Raw genomic sequence first — 19,984 nt, 5'->3', positions numbered from 1 at the left:
AAGGTCCCTCCTCACAAATAAAAACCCATTTTTGGTCCCTTTTTGCTACTTTTTTTTAAAAGGTTCTTTCTCACAAAATAGTGGATATAAAAGGTCCTTTGTAACAAATTTTCCCATTAATAATGTGATTGTCTTTATTCTAATATGATCATTAGCTAGTTGTCAAAGTGTCAAATAGTATTTCAGAAGAATATATAAGATTTAATATTACCTCCGTTTCAAATTATTTGCAACAATTAAATATTTTTTACTCATATTTTATGCTAAATCGTTGCAAAATTTAAAATGAAGGTAGTATGTTATTATTCTCTATAATTATTAAAATATCTCATACTTTTTAGCTTAAGAAGTTAAGATTAATTAAAAATTAAAAACATGACGATGAGACACCAAATACTGCTCAATCCATGGGTAAGGGTTACTCCTTAGTCCTTACTCCAATCCTAATAACCGATGTAAGAAATTCTAATCCGATAAAACACCTTCTCTTTACCTATATTTTTAAGACGGGTCCGTTAAATCTAATATATAATTGTAGAGTAAGTTAATGAGGTTTCTCCAAAACCTCAATCCTCAATTCTTATGCACTCCCTTTTTTCTTTTTTATTTATTTATTTATTTTTTTTTTTTTTTTGCACTATCCTCTTTAATCCAAATAACTTCCACCTTCTTTTTAAAAAAAAAAAAAAAATCTCCAAATAACTTCCACTATTATTTTTTTTTAATATTTTTTTTTCCTAATAACACACATACTATCCATTTTACTCAATATTACAAACAAACAAAAAAAAACTATAATCTCCCATGATTAGATTTTTTTTGTAATATCATTCTATTAAATTGATAAATACCACATCAGATCCACGTAATAACAACATCCCATGCTCCCATTCATACTCACATTTCTTTTCTTTGATAAAACATATAAATTGACCAAAATCTCCCATCATTTTCACTCTTCTCAATTCCCATTTTCTCTCTCTTCGCTAATATCCAACATCGTATGCTCCTCATTTTCTCTCTCCTCCGCCGGTAATCTTCCGTCACCACTCTCCTTCGCTTTCTTCCGCCGTTACTTCCGCCATTTCATCGAAACTTGCACTCTTTTCATTTTCTCAATTTCCAGGTTCGTTTTCATTTCTATTCAACTTTTTCTGGGTTTTCTTGATTTGATTTTGTCATCTTTGCATGCAATTATGCTAGATTTTGATTTTTAATATTGTAGTTTTAAGCCATTGATTTGTTTATTTGATGAACATTTGGAGATATTTTAGTGTTGATCGTAATTTGAAATTGTATGTCGTCGTCGTTTGATCAGCTTTCTTCTTGATGATTCGAGACTTTTCTTTAATCATTTATTTTTTATTATTGTTATTATTTTAATATTAAATTTGTACTTGATTTTGATAATGGATTCTTTTGTTTAATTTTTTGAGATTTGAGTTAATTATTGAGAAATTGTTTAATACATACATATAATATGATTGGAGATTTCTGAATAAAAAGAACATGGTAGCCCCCTTTTGTCATGTGCCACGGGTTTTCCATGCATGATAGTCATTTCTTCAAGTGCCACTACTCGAATTTTGAAAGCACACGTTGAAATGAATCTAACGATATCTCATGTGTGATAATTCATTTATATTATCGCGAATTTACGATTGAAATTTTGGGTACGCAAGTATGTTATTTACTCTTTATGTCCTTAAATAAAAGTCGCATTTCACTAAAATATTGTCTCCAAGTAAAAGTACGATTATACTCTCATTTCTTCCCTAATTTAATGTTCAATTTTACAATCCCACAATCTTGTTTTTTCTATAACTCTGAGTTTATTTGTCTTTCGTTAATTCACCTTTAGCCAACCAAATCTCATTATCATGTTGGTTCATCTTTCTTTAAATTGTGCAAAATGTGCGCATAAACGTAACGAGACTTGTATTTGGGGACGTAGAAGTGTAGAAGTATTTACTTGGAGATGTTATATGAGTATTGATCCAAATGTGCCAATGTGGGACCTAAAAAGTGGGGAAGAAGATAATTTGTCCACGATGTGTAAGATAACATTGAATTGTTCTATTTAACCTTAAACATCAAATCACGTTTGACAAAGTATTATTCTATTTCTACAGCATATCCAAACAAAGCTACTGCACTTGCATATTATTCTCACAAAAGATGCTTTTGGGGCTACCACAATTATACCTATCAGAGATATTATTGCCCTTTTGTTACACTCTTTTGTTACACGTATAAAAGTTGTTAATGGGGAATTACATAAAAATATTTTTGGTTGGTTTCTATTAGTAGGTTCTTATATTAAAAGGTCCTTTTTCTACTATTAACTTTTTTTTTTTTATAAGAAATCTTATTTTGGCCATCTAGTTGTGTCAAGAAGTTTCATAGACATTGGAAATGAAACTAATTTATAAGAGAAACTAATTGACAAAAAATAGTCCTAACTAGGAAAACTATAGACCTATCTAGGAAAGGCATTCTTTAAATTGTTCTGAATATTTGATTAACTAGGAATCGTCCCAACTTTGGGGGTGTCTTCTACAAGCAGTAGATCAGAATTAATGTGCTTGTGTCATATTTACATCCGCCTTTCCCTTTTTTCAAACACGCACACACGCGACCCACTGACCTGACCTTCACCTTCTATCTATAATGATATAGAAGTCATTACAAATAGTCAAAGGATAGTATGTGAATAGGGTACAATCTCGATTGTTGTAATAATAAAAGAATGAAGGAAGGAAGTATATGTACCCGAGGTTTTGGTCATACATATGTCATTCAGGAGCAATTAGAGAAGATATCTTCGAAGTTGGTACTAGCTGTAGATAATCAATAGATGACAATATTTGATAAAAAAATGGGCTGTAGTGTGAACAATATATCTGCTTGTGGAGGCATATGGTTAAGCTTTGTATGTCTCTATCTTACCTTACACTGAATGTGTCCTCAGTAGCTATCATTGTATTTTAAGGACTAATCCGTTGTTGGTTGTGTGATTTTTTGTAGTTCCTGCAAAGTAGTAGTTGAATTTTTTTGTCAACTTTTGTCCTCTAGTAAATAGCATGTATATATTGTTGTAAGTTGTAAAATCATTTAAAGTATTTAGTTTTCCTTCAGTTTCATTGTATCTTGAACCATATTGTACTCTGAATGCAAACTAATTTAGTCCTGCTTGATTTAAATTGTTGGCCTAATACTGGGAATCATCTTCAGAAAAGTCATCATATTTTAGTCATGGGTGCTGTAGATAGTCCCAAAACCAATAAAGAAAATCCTTTGCCATCAGAGGCAACGAAGATCCTTCAATCAATAGCTTCAAAATGGAGTGATGTAGCTGATCCAAATGCTTTACAAGTGATTCGACTCAAGGGAGCAATGACCAATGAAGTATATCAAATCAAGTGGCCAACCAAAGCTGGGGAAATGTCTCGGAAGGTCTTAGTAAGAATATATGGTGAGGGTGTGGACGTCTTTTTTAATAGGGAGGATGAGATTAAGACTTTTGAGTGTATGTCTAAGCATGGCCAGGGGCCTCGTTTATTGGGGCGTTTTTCAACTGGGAGGATTGAGGAGTTTATTCGCGCAAGGGTTAGTCTTTTTCAAGCCATTTATATATTTCCTTTTGAATGATCTTTCACGCGAATTTCTCTAGCATGTTTGTAAGGTTACTGTATTATAGAGTTTTAGTTAGCTTAACATGGGAGATTTTTAAACTTTTTAAATGTTATTGATAAAGCTTTGTCTTGGAATAATGTGGTATTACTAGTTTACATACCTTGTTGGATAACTATACCTGTTGCTAGCACTTGCTAGTTTATCTCATTTAGTAAGCTTTCAGTCAGCCTTTTTTCAATTTGTTGAGCTTACTAGAGGATCTTTTCCTCTGATTTTCTTATAATATATATTTTATTTTCTTATAGATTAGAGGGGGAAAATAGAAAGTCATTAGTTCCTGTTTATTTTATACAAGGGATGTGCTTGTGATGGGTAATAGATTAGCCGAATAGTATTTTCCTAATGCTGACTATTATTGCTTATTGTTCCACTGATATGTCTCTATGAGCCTTTTGTTATTTTAGAGGATTGGTCTGCATATGACTATTTTGCAAGCCTTTTGTAATATGTTCTCGACGAAGATGTGGGTTTTTGACTCTATACTGAGAAGGTTTTGGGACATTTTGCATTATATGGAAATGTTGTTGGGAGAGGCTAATAGCTCCTTAATTTTTGAACTTCAGACATTATCAGCAGCTGATATGCGTGATCCAGATATATCTCCACTTATAGCTGCTAAACTCGGGGAATTCCATGATCTTGACATGCCTGGATCCAAAGTTATTAAACTCTGGGATCGATTACGGTAGTTTTCTATCATTTTCCAATTGCTTGGATTACAAGTTGTATACTTGTATTATAACAATATGTAACTCCTGTTGTTTGTTCTTTGCAACTTTCAGTAATTGGTTGAATACAGCCAAACGATTGTGTTCCGAAGAAGAAGCTGAGGCATTTCGCTTGAATGCTCTTGAGGAAGAAATCTCTGAATTGGAAAGGAAGCTTACTAGCAATCACTGTATAGGATTTTGCCACAATGACCTGCAGTATGGTAACATAATGATGGATGAACAAACAAAGTCAATAACTATAATAGTAAGTTTCTCTTGTCTGAAGTGGTTTTGACAAGCACTGTTAGGTGCTGAATTTGACTCACCAAATTGAAGAAGTGGCCCACCCCTTTATGGTGGCTTATTGTCATCGCATTTTGCTGTAAATCTTGCTCACTGACAGCCACTGTAATGTCCAAAATGAAAGGGAATTAGCTTTCTCAATGATTATTTTATTTGATTTATTATCTAAAAAAAAATGTTTTTTAGTAGTTTAGGAGTTGAATAAGCATCTGTCATGATAATGTCGTCTTGTATCTTATCTTTCATATTTCTCTACACTCATCACCTCCCGTGTTGAATCCTCTAATTTTCTTAATTCTGTTTTTGTATAGGATTACGAATATTCTAGCTACAATCCTATTGCATTTGATATAGCCAATCACTTCTGTGAGATGGCTGCTGACTACCATTCAGAAACTCCTCATCTTCTGGACTATAACAAATACCCTGGTGAGGACTACCTGTGGTTTTCTATCTTTGATGTTATATCTGTTGGATATCTGCCACTATTACTTGGTTACTTTCTTCGTATTTCACACATTTCTTTTTCTTCTTTTTTTTTTTCATGGAAAGATTTTCCATCTTTTTCCGCAAATCTGTAATCTACTTTTGTGTTGACTTTATAATGACTGCAGGTTTAGAGGAGCGTCAAAGGTTTATACACATATATCTGAGCTCCTCAGGTACTTATCTTATATTCCTGAATCATTAACTTCCTTGCTAGATATTTGTTCGTCATGCCTAATCTCTTTCTAGTTGGGTTATAAATTATAGATGTAATTGTATCTTTGGCATCTCTTTGGGCATTTCTACCTCGGTCTTTTTTTTTCCATGTACTTTTTCAGGGATCATGGTTAATGTACCTTCACTAGATGGAAATATTGAATGGCCTTAATCCAGTTAGCACATGTTCATTTTTAATGCCAACTATATATGAATGGGTTACGTGAAATTGCAGCTGTAGCTGAAGAGAACTTGGAACTTTAATGTAATGTCAACTGGTATTAGCTTTGTCTGTCATTTTAATTCAAACGTCATATGATTATGAGTGCATGGATGGTTATGCAGGAAGCCAGTCCAAAGATTGTGAAGCCGGACAGCTGCTTGAAGATGTTGAGAAGTATACTCTTGCAAGCCATTTGTGGTGGGGACTATGGGGCATAATATCGGTACTTTCTACTATACCATTTCCCACTTTTGTCATTAGAGTACTGCAAGGAATCCTATCTTCTAGAGCATTATGTATCCCTTTCATGAATTAGTTCATCAAACATTGCTTTAACCTTCTTTGCTCCATGTCTATTTTTATTAGCTCATTAATACTTTTAAGTCACACGCTCCAAAAGCTTATTTACCTAGCAGAAACATTACCGTAGTCATACATACATGATATTTTAATATTTATCAATTCATGTGAAATCACCACTTAACCTCAAGAGGGGAACACTCTTTTGTAGTATTGTTACTGAAGCAATAAGTGATGGGAGAATTCTCAAGGGTACAATAAGACTGCATGAGAATTGTTCCTTTTTGAGTTATGGAGGATGTTTTGTAATGTTGCCACTATAATCTTATTTCAAACTTAATTGACTTGGGGAGAAAAGACTACAGGGATTTTATTTTATTCTGCCATAAACTCCATCCAGAAAATAAGCTTAGCATACACTGTGGATCCCCACCCCCACCCCCCCCCCCCCCCCCCCCCCTCTTTTTTTGGGAAAATGAAAGGAATTTATTACCAAAATAAGGAAAAACAAAACTGCTAACACAACTACAACTTATAGGTTTATTTTCTTTTGCCATAAAGTCCATCTGCACAACATGCTCTCCTATATCATGCTTACAAAGATATACTTTGAATTGGTATTAAAGATTTTTTTTTATAACTATTTAAAGTTTTTTTTCAATTATAGTATTGAAATATAGCTATAGCTTCTAATTGCCTCCTATTCTCAGTGGTAGAACAACAATGTGACTCAAATCATCAGTGTGTGGCTAATAATAGTTATTTGTGTCTTTACATATCTGTATATACTGATTCTATGTGAGTCGTTACTTCTCTATTCATCAGCAACATGTGAACGAAATTGAATTTGATTACTTGGAGTATGGAAGGCAAAGGTTCCAACGGTTTTGGCAGAGGAAGTCGGAGCTGTTGGGTTGTTCTTGACCCGCTGCGATGCTGGTACGTGAAATTCTCTTTTTTTTGGATGCATTAATGATACATCGTACACAACCAGACAAATTAACTCCATGCCAATAGGCTCACAAGCATACCTTAGCTAAGGCATAGTCCAGCTAATTTCTTCTTCTAGTTTATGCTGAGTATTCTGAAATCCCTAGCAATTGTCACATGTTACTAAACATCCCTTAGTAGTCAATTATGTAGTAAGCACACAATTTTGAGGGGCTGGGTTATCACACACCAAATTTTTTCCTAGTCACTGCTGCCACAATCCCTCTCATGTCTTGATACACTTTCCTAATAGAGAATTTATCCTGCCGCAGAACAATCATATCAGATAGATTAGTTACAACCCTTGATGTCCCAACAGGAGCAGACATTTGTGAGACTAAGGTTTAGCTGTATCTCAAACTGTTTATATGAACCCACCTGATCCATGCTATGTTTTTCTTTAGGAAAGGTTATATAGAAGTTTGTAAATGGTTGCCTTTTTCCAAGTTGTTAAGCATGTAGGATTAAGACCACCTGCTGATTCAGGGAGACACAATGTATCCTAAGCCAGTAAAGCCCTTTCGGAAGCCCCTGAGGTGCCAGCCCACAAGAAGCTACAAGAGGGATTTTGCAAGTTGTTTGAATAAGCTTGACACATTATGTGGTTAAGGGAACACTTGACTCCCATAAGCTTGTACCCCAATTAAACAAAGTTATATCAAAAGAACCCTCTCTGCATATGGCAGCAACTTTAGAGACCCCAATTATCAGTATTGAAAGAATTTTCTTGAGTTTATATATAGTTTTTCTCAAATCACTAGCAAGGTGTCCTAATAATATTCCATGTGGTTGCCAAAAAAAAAATGTCGTGATTATTGCATAGGGTGTCGATATCAATGTGGTTTCTATTTATGAGTTTCAAGGGCAGCGTTTTGCTTCTTTAACAGGTATTGCCCCCCTAAAATAAAGTTACATCCTTAACCTTTTTGCTTGGAGATTAATGAGTGAAGCTGGAGAGAAGAAAGTGAGTGTGTTTGTGAGGCTCAACTCTCTAGAAGTAAAGAGCAAACAATAGTAGTTGTTTGGTAGAAGGATACCATGTTTGTTATGTAGTTTAAGGCTTAAGTTATAAAATGAAGGATGAGGATGGGGGTGAAACTGCCTTTATATCTCCATTTCTATACTTAGGGAGGGGAGTGGTATGGGGGTCAGTACTTAGAAATGTGGGTGAAAAGACTTTAACTGTTGTAATTAATTGGCTAATCATCCTCGTTGTTTTCTCAACTCATGCCAAACAAGGGACAAGATTTATGGATTCCCTATTATATATACTCTATCCCTATCCATTTCTTTATCCTTCTTTCATTCCAAACATTTGTTCATTACTGGTTACAAGTAATTCTAAGTATATTCTAATTTGTTGCAGGCAGATGAGAGTGGTATAGAGATTTAAAAGCGAGCAGAGTGCTTTTTTGGCTGATGGAGGTGTTGATGACTACTTTGCTTGGTGCTTGTAATTAGCAAGAAACATAAACTTTTATAGGTTTTCTTTGTTCATACTCTTCATAGCTTGCCTTGGAGGAGCATAAATCAAAATGTGATGTAAATTCTATGTCTGCATCCCTGACTAATCTCTAGTTCCTAGCCATTTAGTGGCTTATCTTCGGCATTTTTGAATAGTGCATATTAAATGCGTAAGGGCTAACATACATACTTTGTCGCTCTCTCGTGTATTGTAAATATGTTTTCTAGTGTGATAGGTTCAGCTGTAAGCCTGTAACCTTTCTCTTTTGTCTTAAGCAGTTGCACATACAGTTCGGCATTTAAGAATTTTTTTATCAGTGAACATTTTAACCTAGTCTTGCTTATTACTCTGTACTTGTTAGTACAATCATAAATTGGTGAATACTCTCCTTTCACATCATGCTAATCGATCGTTATCTAGGTGATACAAGTTTAAGTACAGAGGAAATGTGGCTTTATTCCTAGTTTTTTTATTAAATTTTTTTTTATAAACCAAAGACTTATATAGTATTTGTACTCGTTAAACAACATTTGATTAAATGGAATAACAGTAATTGGTACCTGCTTTACATTGCATTGTTCACCTGTTTTTTGCATCATTAGCCTGTTCGTTTGATTAGAGACCTTCAACGGCAACCAACCTCGCTAACACAGCTGAACAACCAATCCTTGAGCTACAGACTACCATCAATCATCCTTTGCTTCATTCCATTTCCATTCAACATCTTTACCATAAGAGGATTTAAGAATGTTGAGACATTAATACCCATTATTGTGACATATAACTTTATATGGTCAATTGTGACCGTAAGAGTTTGTGACATATAACTTTATATGGTCGATGTGATCGTAAGTGTTTTGACAGCATAGTACCTGCTGCTTATGGAATCCTAGTTGTTTATGTTTATGTATAATCTAATTGTTCGCAATTGTAATTCTATACCTGCATGGCGGGTGTTCCAAATTTCAACACAAAAATAAGGATAGAATAATTCTTACTCTCCATCTCCTCTCCTCCTCTCCTCCTCTCGAGTACATTGTTGGCTCTAGTCTGCAAATCCGATCTAAAATTTTTACTAACAGTATATTCAGTTCAATTTAAAATCTATGAATAAGATAGATTCGAATGGATACGGTGGTTATACAACATGTATTATATGCGGGTATAGTAGTATAGAATATAGATACCATGTTGATTGATAAGACAAAGATTGTATGTGTAAACTAGGTGATGGCAAGGTCATCAAGTATTATTATTATTATTATTATTATTATTATTATTATTATTATTATTATTATTGTAAGGTTAGATAGTAGGGTCCCCCACCCTATCACAGATTCACAGGAATGGGAGAGATGAAAATTTAACCCCCAACCACTTGGGGGGAAGATGAAGGGACTAACCATCCCTCCATTTCCTATGTCCTCGTCATCAAGTATTAAATAGGTGTGGATACCTTGGTGAATGATGGATAATGGGACTAATATTATTGTATAAGATTTTGTATATGTCACGGGTGATATGTAAGGATAAGAATTATTATATTAATACTTGTAATATTTGGTGTGAATGGATAACCATGCCCTTACTACTTCATCACCCTTATCTTCCCCGGCAACTCGCCACCCCTTCTAACCGGTGACAACCACCACTACCCTAATCGGCAACCCACCACATCCCCCTTAATGACGACCCACCACCTTCCCGTCGGCAGGAAGGTGGTGGCTTTTTTTTGTTTCCGACAATCGCAGTAACCAAAGTCCAAAACCGGTTACCGTACCTGGTAACCGAAGCCCAAAACTAATATGCGAGAATGAGAATGAATTTATTTATACTTTTCTAATAAAAATTAATTCTATTTATAATTTGTGCAATATAGTATCAAATGTTAAATTAAAAAGTCCTAACAACAAGTCAACAGTGCTCCATAAAAACTAGGGGTGAGAAAAATTATGGTAAAAAAAATAAATAAATAAAAATTGGATATCGGCCAAATTTTTGGAAATTTTTGGAACCGACTCAAATTTGGTTGGAATTGTAAACCGACTCAAATATTGTACTACCTTCGTTTCATATTATTTGTAAACGATTTGACATAAAGTAGAGTGGAAAAATGTCTAATTGTTGCAAAATATACTACCTCCGTTAACTTTTATTTACAACTTTGGAATATTTTATATTTCACAAATAATACCTTAAAATTACAAATAAAAGTTAACGGAGGTAGTAAAACGGATGTAGTACTAAACCAGAATTAATGGAACCAGCCTTTCCTCAAAAAAAAAAAAAAAGAAAAAAGAAAAAAGGAACCAGCCAAACCGGTTCGTGTTTATTTATTTTCCAATTCAGCATCTATTTCAATTTCAATTTCTTAATCCACAATATCAACTCCGACAATCTCGTCCGCCATTAGAGCCACCATAATCAAAGTGAACGCAATCAAATTAGGGTTTCTCAAATTCGCTCTTCTGGTACAATCGATTTTTCCTAAACTCTTCCGAATTAATTTCTTTTTCTTCCCTAGGGTTTGTTCAATTAGGTATAAAATTCAATGGGAAAGAACGAATTCCTAACCCCAAAAGCAATCGCAAATCGAATCAAAGCAAAAGGTCTCCAGAAACTTCGATGGTATTGTCAAATGTGTCAAAAACAATGCCGAGACGAAAATGGGTTCAAGTGTCATTGTATGAGCGAGTCTCATCAGAGACAAATGCAGATTTTCGGGCAAAACCCGGATCGAATCGTAGATGGGTATTCGGAGGAATTCGAAAGTACGTTTCTTGATCATATGAAAAGGAGTCATAGGTTTAGTAGAATTGCTGCTACTGTTGCATATAATGAGTATATAGCTGATAGACATCATGTTCATATGAATTCTACTAAGTGGTTGAGTTTGACTGAGTTTGTTAAGCATTTGGGTAGAACTGGGAAGTGTAAGGTTGATGAGACCCCTAAAGGGTGGTTCATTACTTATATTGATAGAGATTCCGAGACCCTTTTTAAGGATAGGATGAAGAATAAGCGGATTAAGGCGGATTTGGCGGAGGATGAGAAGAAGGAGAGGGAGATTATGAAGCAGATTGAGCGGGCAGAACAGTTGATGCCTATCGCGGAAGGTGAGGGTGAGGGTGAGGGTGAGGAGAGGGCGGACGAGAAGGAATTCCCGGGTGGTAAAGTGGCATTTGCGCTTGGAGGTGTAGGAGGAGGGTCTGGGAAGGAGAGAGGGGAGGGGCCGAGGGTTGTGTTTGAGGATGTCGCGGAGGGGGAGAAAGCCAAAAAGAGAACTAAATATGGTGATGGTAATGCAGCTTTTAAGTCGGCTTTGGAGGATATGATCAAGGAGGATGAGAAGGTTAAGGAGCGTCATAATAGGAAGGATTATTGGTTGTGTGAGGGGATAGTTGTTAAGGTTATGAGCAAGAAATTGGCTGAAAAAGGGTATTATAAGAAGAAGGGGGTTGTCAAGAAGGTTATAGAGAAGTATGTAGGTGAAATCGAGATGCTTGACACCAAACATGTGCTTAGAGTGGATCAAGCAGAGCTTGAGACTGTTATTCCTCAGATTGGTGGTTTGGTGAAGATAGTTAACGGGGCTTATCGAGGAATGAATGCTAGGTTGCTCTCCATTAATACTGACAAATATTGTGCCAAGGTCCAGATAGAGAAGGGTCTATATGATGGAAGAGTTCTTCAAGCTGTGGATTATGAAGACATCTGCAAACTTGCTTAGTGAAGCCGTTGGCCAGCTATCTCATCTTTGTAATGTATTGCTGAATTTGCTGGTTGATTTTATCTTACTTTTGATGTCATCACAATAGCAATTGTATTTTTCTTTGCAGCATATATGAAACAATCCCTTTCTGCAATTTATATTCTCAGTAATTGTTCTTCAAAGGTGAAATTTGGTTATAGATGGTTTTTTGGTATATGTATCTTTTGTCAGAACTTATAGTGTGTGTCATTTGCTCTCAGATTTTACTGTAATCTGTCATGAGTGTGTTTCTGGTGTAGTATGTCTAAGCTGTGATTCCCATTTTTGGTTTCACAAGTTACTATTTGTATGTTTTGTCTCAAGGAATTGCTCTCTTGTGATAGTAGATACTCTGCATTTAGTTTTCTTCTTATACTTCTATGAGTTCTATCAGCGGTTATGATCACTGTAAATTCTTGGATAGAGTTGTTATAAAGGCATGCTTGATTATTTTTCATTTATTTCATTTGAAGGTGTATGACTGTTTGAGGCTAGTTTGGCACCTGCACCCTGTTATATAATTGATGCCTTTTGCTTTCCTTGTTCTCATATCCCATTTGATCTATTTCTGATATATAGTATTACTGCTGTCATGTTAAAAACACTAAACTTTTTATTATACGTAGTATATGCTGTTATAAGTTTGAAGTATTCAGTTAATGCCTCAACTGTAAATGATATCTCTGTGCTAGTGTGCTGTATTAAGTCAAGAATGTACAGTTCTTGCCTATAGCTTGTTTATGCTGCCACTATTTGCACCATGTGGCTAGGCATGTGGGAATATTACTTACATGTTCATATTATTTATGCTTATTTTATAGGATACATGTAATATGGTTTCAATCGAGAAGAGGGGAGTGTTGTGTATTGAGATTTGAGAATGGGCTCCTGCTGCTCAGTAAGTTTGTTACAGGTTTAAACAAACTTAAATTTGGTTCAAGCTTAGATTTTTGGTTTTGGTAAAGACTTTTTGCTAGCTTGGGATATGGAGGGGTGAATATCAACACTTGATTATTAGAATTAGAGAGAGATTAGGAAGAAGAGACTCTCAAATTTGCATAATTATAAATTTTTTTTAAAAAAAATGTGAGAGATTTGAGATGAAAAAAGGAGTGAAATAGGAGAACAAGTAAGCTGAGGCTTATAATCAAAGCCATAAAAAAAAAAAAAAAAAAAAAAAAAAAAAAAAAAAAAAAAAAAAAAAAAAAAACTGTTCTAGAGAAAGAGGAATGGGGATAAGTAGGGGGAAGAGAGAGGGAATGACTTCAACAAGAAGCGGAGAAAGAATGTAAGGGTGAAAAAGCGAGAGAGAAGATATGCCATGCAGAGAGGAGGGACTAGGGAGCAAAAGACCTGGTAAAGATATGCACTTTCACCAGTTCATAATCTACATACCTCACGTTGGAAGATGGGACTCATTGGAGTGTCGAGTATTACATGGATTTGAAACGAAGAAGATAGTAAATATGGGGGTAGGGAGGGGTAAGTAGCAACTCTTGAAGATTAGAATTAGAGAGAGCTAAGGAAAGTAGGAAGAGAGGCTCAAATTAATTGAGAGGAAAAAAAGGAGTGAAATGGGAAAACAAGTAGGCTAAGGCTTACTTAAAATATCAAAGCAGAAATGATCTTCGTAGTTGTCTACTGCCCACTGAAAGCACACTGAAAAAAAGCAGAATGTGAACAATTTAGTTTGAAGAACCTCTTAATTCAGGTGTGATACACTTAATTCAACGGCAAACAAGTGTCTTTCTGTCTTTACCTTTTGCAACAGTGCATATTAGTTTAATTTTTATGAGTTACATAGATTTCATTTCAACGCAGGAGTCTAGATAAACTATGATGCTATATTCTTATTGATGTATAATTTAAACTAACATTTTGGTACTCTTAATCTTACAATGAAAGCGGGTTGCAAATTGGTTTATAATTGCTCGTGTATGTCTTTGGAACCCAACGGTAGAGCAAATGTACAAGGAAGATTTTGGAGAATCTGAACTATTGATTTTTAAATCTTCACTAGAAAACACTCCCATATTAGCATGGGTAAAGTCTTGGGGATCTTAATAGAGGGGAGAGGATATGCTGGAAAGCTCAACGTCAATACTCTACAATGCTCATAATTCGAAGAGCAATGTCAACAACGGTATTGATGCTCTTGGAAATAATGACAGCCTTGGGATTTACAGTAATTATAGGACTCTTTCCTGACCCAAACGGTGGAGGGCATGGACATCCGCATTTCATGGAATTGTGTAAATTAATTTGAATATACTGTTGTAGATTTCTCTCAGGAGTATTATGTATATGTAATAATAATATAGATGTTGGGTTGGAGAAAGTATATGTGTCTGTACAAGATAGGGGTCATACATGTAATTTTTGTTTTCACATGTTGGTAAAATAAAACAGCAGATTATAAGTGTAAAAAGTTTTGAGTATACAAATATAGTCTCTTTACTTCTATATTCTTGTATAAACATTGATTATGAAGATTGTTTTACGTAGAAAACAATTTTCCATTTTTAGTTATCGCAGTATTTGTAACATACATAGCGGACGGGGAAGAGTAGTGGAGCACGGTCTCGCCACGCACAAAAATGCCTCCAAATTGCACTTCAAGAATGCCAATAGTCTTCTAAATCTCATTAGTATTTGTTAAGTGAAGATCACTATATTATGAATTATACGAGTATCATCTGTAGTAGAGGTTGCTTTACAGGACTAAAAAAATTGCAGAATTATACAGTATCTAGTAGCAAGATAAATTATCTAAGAGACATTCTCTGCATTTGAAACAGAAGGCTCTAGCTCAGCTCTAGATTCAACGGGCACTGATGGAACTTCGGTGGTGGAGGTTTGAGACTCGGTTGCTGAGGAGGTATCACTTTGGCTAGACTCAGTGGTTGAGGAACTTTCACTTGGGCTAGGTGCAGAAACTTCAATGGTTTCCGTGGGCTTAAACTTGTTTACATAGTAGCTTAGTGATGGTCCAGAATAGACAGTTGTTTGCATCTGGGGTGCATTTTTACCAACCTGAAGCAGGATTGATGAGGCACCTGCAACAATGAATAGGCCAAGAAAAGCTGCAATAGCTGATGTGTTCTCTGCACCATCAGAAGAAGAACCTGCAGTTCCTGAGCTGATAGCGCTTTCTGCCACATATACCACGGGCTGCAGAATTTTTATCAATGTTAGATTTTTAGCTAAAACAGTAAGCAAGATCTGGACCATGAGTTGCTGAATGTTCATGGAAGCAGATATACAAGTGGAGTCCAAAGAGCTTTAAGCAAAAAAGGCTGCCATATTCTATGAACAAAATTTAGAAGAGGCTTATGCATTTATGTAAAACCTTAAAAATCCTCCATTACTTATGATCAGACAAGTTTTACCCGTTCTGTACAAGAGGCTTTTTTTTTTTTTTTTTTTTTTTTTTTTTTTTTTTTTTTTTTGACGAAGTGGAAAAGGAGGCTATACTCCAACCGACTCAACACCACAACTAATACAATGAAAGTTAGCCATTTAGGCTTGTATCTTCTTAACAAATCATAGAGTGGGGAGTACAGGAGGGGTAAAAAAAAAAACGAAAAAAGTATACAAAGGAAGATGTTAAGTGATTCCAAATTACTTTTTGTCGATTTTAGCTTTGATAGAGGGAATACTAGTGTTCAAGAGAAGCAAAGCAACTTTCAGGAAAAAAGATGTATTCTGAAAACGGAAAACTGGTACATGATTCACAATATGTTATTGAAATTTTGCATTGATGAGGGAAGACAGCCAAAGTACATACTGTCCATGACTTAATTCTGTCAGAACAATCAGGATGAATCGGCAGGAATATTATCACTTAAAAATAGATGCATACTAGTCAAAGAGCAGCCTGATTGAGAGGTGAATCTATTTCTACCAAATATATTCAGTTTTTGGGGATGTGAACATGTATAATGATTTAATTACCAATGACAAGTTCTATGCAAAAAAGAGAGCAGAATGTAGTTCAAAACCACCGACCTCAACTGAATATATATTTGTTTGGCCAGCTGTATCTTTCTCTATATACCCTGTCCAACCCTTTTTCCGAGGTGGAAATGTTCCCACCACCTGGGTCTTCTCTTCAGCCAACCATTCCATGCTAACCTTTCCTACCTGTTCATAAAGCAGCCAAGAAAATGATTTGTCACAATAATGACAGTTTATTTACAAAGCTTCAGCTCAAGAATAAGGAGAAAGAAAGCAAAACATCACCAATGTATAGGATTCACCTGAACCTCAGGTGAATCAGGTCTATCAGTAAGCAAGAATAAACTGGTGCTCACTGGGCTTGGGAAAGAGACAAAAACTTAAAAGTGGATAAGGCAAAGAGCTAGATCAACAATGATCCTGAACAAAACCTACTAAAGCAGCCGAGAAATTACATACAGTTTGAATTGATCAACACTGTTAAAACACCAAAACATTATACGATTGTCCAGTGAAGCAGATTGATGCAGAAATTCAACTGCATTGCAAAGAATTCAAATGGAGGTCATAAGCATGAAATCCCCAGTTTATTCCAAGCTCTACGTTGGTTTTGCACCAACATTGGGCAAGACCTACCCATCTGCGAACCTTGATTTCCCACTTCATTGCTGCCAATTCCACGACTCCACGAGTGAGCAAAATAAGGGACTAATTTATATTTTTATCCTAGTCACTAATTTGTGTCTTTACAAGAATAAGCTAGTTGGACACTGCCTTAGCATATGTTCAGGTTCATTTTTTATGGGACTATGTCCTGTTGTTATGTTTATCGTCACTTTCCTACGTAATTTGCCACTGTTGAGCCCTTCCTAAGATTCAAATGACTTATGCGTCCTTCAGTAACGACCAAAGCATACTTGAATGGATCAGATTGAAGCTTAAGCTTGGTACGGTAATTACATTTCTCCTTGGACAAAAAGGAATTCGATTTGCCAAGTAAGCTAAGTGGTGAACACTGGGGTTGTTTAATATCAGGAAGGTCATTTATCTTTGTTTCATGTTGGTAATTAGCTTACTATTCAAATCTAACCTTTGGTTTATTGATAGTGGTCTTCATTAATCTTGTAACATTTGCATATATAGACTCAAAACCTCAATAACAAAGACATCAATCTAATATTAATAAAAGCTCATGAGAAGAATACAACCTACAAAGTGGAATTTTATGAAACCAATCTACTTCTTGAAAGTATGATACAAGCTGCTTGTTAAAATCAAATTTAGTTGAACTTCCAGTAATATTAATCTCATAAAACTGGCAACAACAACGAAAAAAGCTCTTAACGTGTTCCGCAAAAGGAAACACCAATTGATCCTTAAATTCTATCAAGTTCAAAGCTTGAATTCGTACACCCGAGTGTATAATGGTAAAACCACACCTTTTTTTTTTCTTCCTCGGGCATAAGTTACACTTGAAGTCGTACACCCAAGTGCATAATGAAAATGATCGTATCTATGACATTGAATACTAAACACAGAATTTGAAATCGTACACCTTAGTGTATAATGAAAACTGCCACATCTTGAAGTCGTACACCCGAGTGTATAATGAAAATTGCCGCATCTATGACATTGAATACTAAACACAGAATTTGAAATTGAAATGAACTAAACCACTCATTTTTTTATCTATAAACACCACCCTATTATTATTTTTTATTTTTTTTACAGGAAAACCCCATTTCATACAACAAAGTTAATCATCCCAGAGCATTTATAACTAAGATAAAAGGCAAAATTAAGAAACACCCATCAAAGAAAAATCAAGGATTCAATAAAGGGTATTAAAGAAAAGGGAGAAAGAGAAACCTCTTTATCAGGGGCGCATTCTTCGGCATTGCAATCATCAGACTCATTGGAAGAAGCTCGAATTTTGAATTTGGAAACATTAATTCGCCCAATTTTCTTACTTGATTGATTATTCTTGAATGTAAATGAGCTTGTATTTGTTGCAACTGATATTACTGACCGCGAAACACAAGCCATTGCTTACCCCCTCTTGCTGGAGGAGAGAGAAAGAGAGAGAAAAAAAAAAGGGTAATTTTTCGACACCACAAATACTCAGCTCGATTTTAGAATTGAAATTTTTTATCAATTTATCTGAAGGAAGATGATTTTGGTGTTTTTGGCGAATTAATGAAGTTCTGAGGTACCCGATCAATGAACAAGAACAACTGTTTTGTGTTGTTGTAGCTGGAATTTGAGTGGCTTTTATTTGTGATGATAGACGAGCCACCTAGGCAATTGTTATGCTCGCCCACTCACTTTTAAGTTAAATTTTAGGCTTCAAAATACAATTAGATATCAAAAACTTTTTCTTTAAAAGCAAGCCCCACAGTATTACAGTATGACACTAGTACGTAGTAATGGTAATAAAGTTGTTGATTTACTCCTTCCGTTTTTTTTTTTTTTTTTTTATTTGCATCACTTTTATTTTTGGGGAGTTTTTTTTTTTAAAATACATCACTTTTATATTTGATAACTTTATACTATATTTTATCATTTCTTTCTCTTATTTTAAACCCCACTCAACTTATTTTATCATTTCTCACTCTTCCATAGTCTCCACTAAAATAATAAAAATATTTATCCTCTCTCACATACTTTCTCTTTTATAGTCCCCATCTTACTTTTACTATAATAATTTACTCACCCACTCACAATATTATATTACTCTCCTAAAACTTTGTGCAATCCAAAGATGCAAATAAAAATTAAAAAAAAAAAAAAAAAAAAAAAAAAAACGAAGGAAGTATCTATTAAAATGTTGTATGGAGTATTTTTGTTTAACACATAAATTAACCAAAAAAATAAAAATGTGAAGTAATACAGAGCAACTTTCTAATCTATGAAGTAATAGTTGTAAAATGAAATATATTTCCTTCGTTTTCTTTGAACTACAACACACCTATTTGGCATGCTCTTTTAGGAGATGATTAGAGTAGGTAAACGAGCTATTTTATTAAAATAATTTCAAACACCAAAAATTATAAAAGGGTTAAAAACTACGTGTATAAATAATTTTGATTCACTTGTCCATTTACATTACTTAATCTCTTCTTCAAAGTGCGTGCCAAAAAAGGTGTGTTGTATTTAAAGAAAACAGAGGAAGCATTACATATGATTCAGCAATAATATCTTTGAGAACTAGCCTTTTTTTTTTTAACTCAATAGAGGGAATTCGAGTGGACCAAAATCGAGAGGGGTAGGGTCCTCCTTACTAAAAAAGAAGAAGAAGAATAATTTGGAACGCAAAGAAAGATAATCTTGACATTTCAACTAAAGTGAAAGTTTATAAAGTGATTTTCATATTATTATTATTATTATTATAAAATATCAAAAAACCTACAAAGTCAATCAATTTACAAGAAATTGGTGGGGAGCCGAGATACAATCTGGGCCCCCACCCTCTAGCTATAGCGAACCCGATCCTATTGAAGATGTGAGCGGCTGCACGAGCACCAATATCCTGAGTCTTAGCGAACGCCTGAACCCGCTTCAACAACGTAATAGCATCCTTCTCTAATTCCCCCAACGAAGAAAAGGAGAAAGGAAGAAAACCATAGCCAATAGCCCTGCAACGCACCCATACTTGTCCCCCTTCCGCTGAGCCGCCGCCGACACAACACGACCAGGAGCGAAGTCAGACAACCCCGATTGTGTCAAAGGTGAAGACCCCGTCAAGTCAACACATACATCAACGCTGTTATCCCAGTAATAAAGAAACACATCTGCGGGTCGAAGAGCCCCGTCGTTCCCTCCAGTCAACCCAACGTTAACCTTCTTTCGAGCAGAAATCCCAGACCGAAAACAAATATCTGTCACGA

At 35.1% G+C, this 19,984-nt stretch overlaps 3 protein-coding genes across 4 annotated transcripts; 2 read left to right on the top strand and 1 right to left on the bottom strand.

Moving 5' to 3' along the window:
- The first annotated feature begins 974 nt into the window (after window positions 1-974).
- LOC145586085 (putative choline kinase 2) lies at window positions 975-8,663 on the top strand. 2 transcript variants are annotated; one of them, XM_081642818.1, is made up of 9 exons: window positions 975-1,126; window positions 3,235-3,609; window positions 4,260-4,381; window positions 4,479-4,671; window positions 5,021-5,138; window positions 5,324-5,371; window positions 5,757-5,857; window positions 6,760-6,873; window positions 8,291-8,663. In XM_081642818.1, exons 2-8 carry the CDS (start codon window positions 3,256-3,258, stop codon window positions 6,856-6,858), a joined length of 1,035 nt encoding a protein of 344 aa, XP_081498944.1. In that variant the 5' UTR covers window positions 975-1,126; window positions 3,235-3,255; the 3' UTR covers window positions 6,859-6,873; window positions 8,291-8,663. The 2 variants fall into 2 exon arrangements, with proteins under 2 accessions (XP_081498944.1, XP_081498943.1); XM_081642817.1 differs by lacking the exon at window positions 975-1,126 and having other exon boundaries at window positions 2,825-3,609.
- Window positions 8,664-10,780: 2,117 nt separating this feature from the next.
- Window positions 10,781-12,315, top strand: LOC145586084 (KIN17-like protein). The gene has a single exon (XM_081642816.1). The coding sequence runs from the start codon at window positions 10,941-10,943 to the stop codon at window positions 12,117-12,119; it is 1,179 nt and encodes a 392-aa protein (XP_081498942.1). The 5' UTR covers window positions 10,781-10,940; the 3' UTR covers window positions 12,120-12,315.
- A 2,474-nt stretch (window positions 12,316-14,789) lies between these two features.
- LOC145586086 (protein MAINTENANCE OF PSII UNDER HIGH LIGHT 1-like) lies at window positions 14,790-18,376 on the bottom strand. Its single transcript, XM_081642819.1, has 3 exons — window positions 17,967-18,376; window positions 16,149-16,283; window positions 14,790-15,311 (listed from the first exon to the last, which is right to left on the bottom strand). The coding sequence occupies exons 1-3, from the start codon at window positions 18,141-18,143 to the stop codon at window positions 14,910-14,912; spliced, it is 714 nt and encodes a 237-aa protein (XP_081498945.1). The 5' UTR covers window positions 18,144-18,376; the 3' UTR covers window positions 14,790-14,909.
- Between the last annotated feature and the right edge of the window lie 1,608 nt (window positions 18,377-19,984).

Source organism: Chenopodium album, chromosome 16 (assembly GCF_948465745.1).
Source record: "Chenopodium album chromosome 16, dcCheAlbu1.1, whole genome shotgun sequence".
Classification (NCBI taxonomy): Eukaryota; Viridiplantae; Streptophyta; class Magnoliopsida; order Caryophyllales; family Amaranthaceae; genus Chenopodium; species Chenopodium album.
Note: the sequence above shows the minus strand (reverse complement) of the source record. Positions and strands in the feature narration are given on the sequence as shown.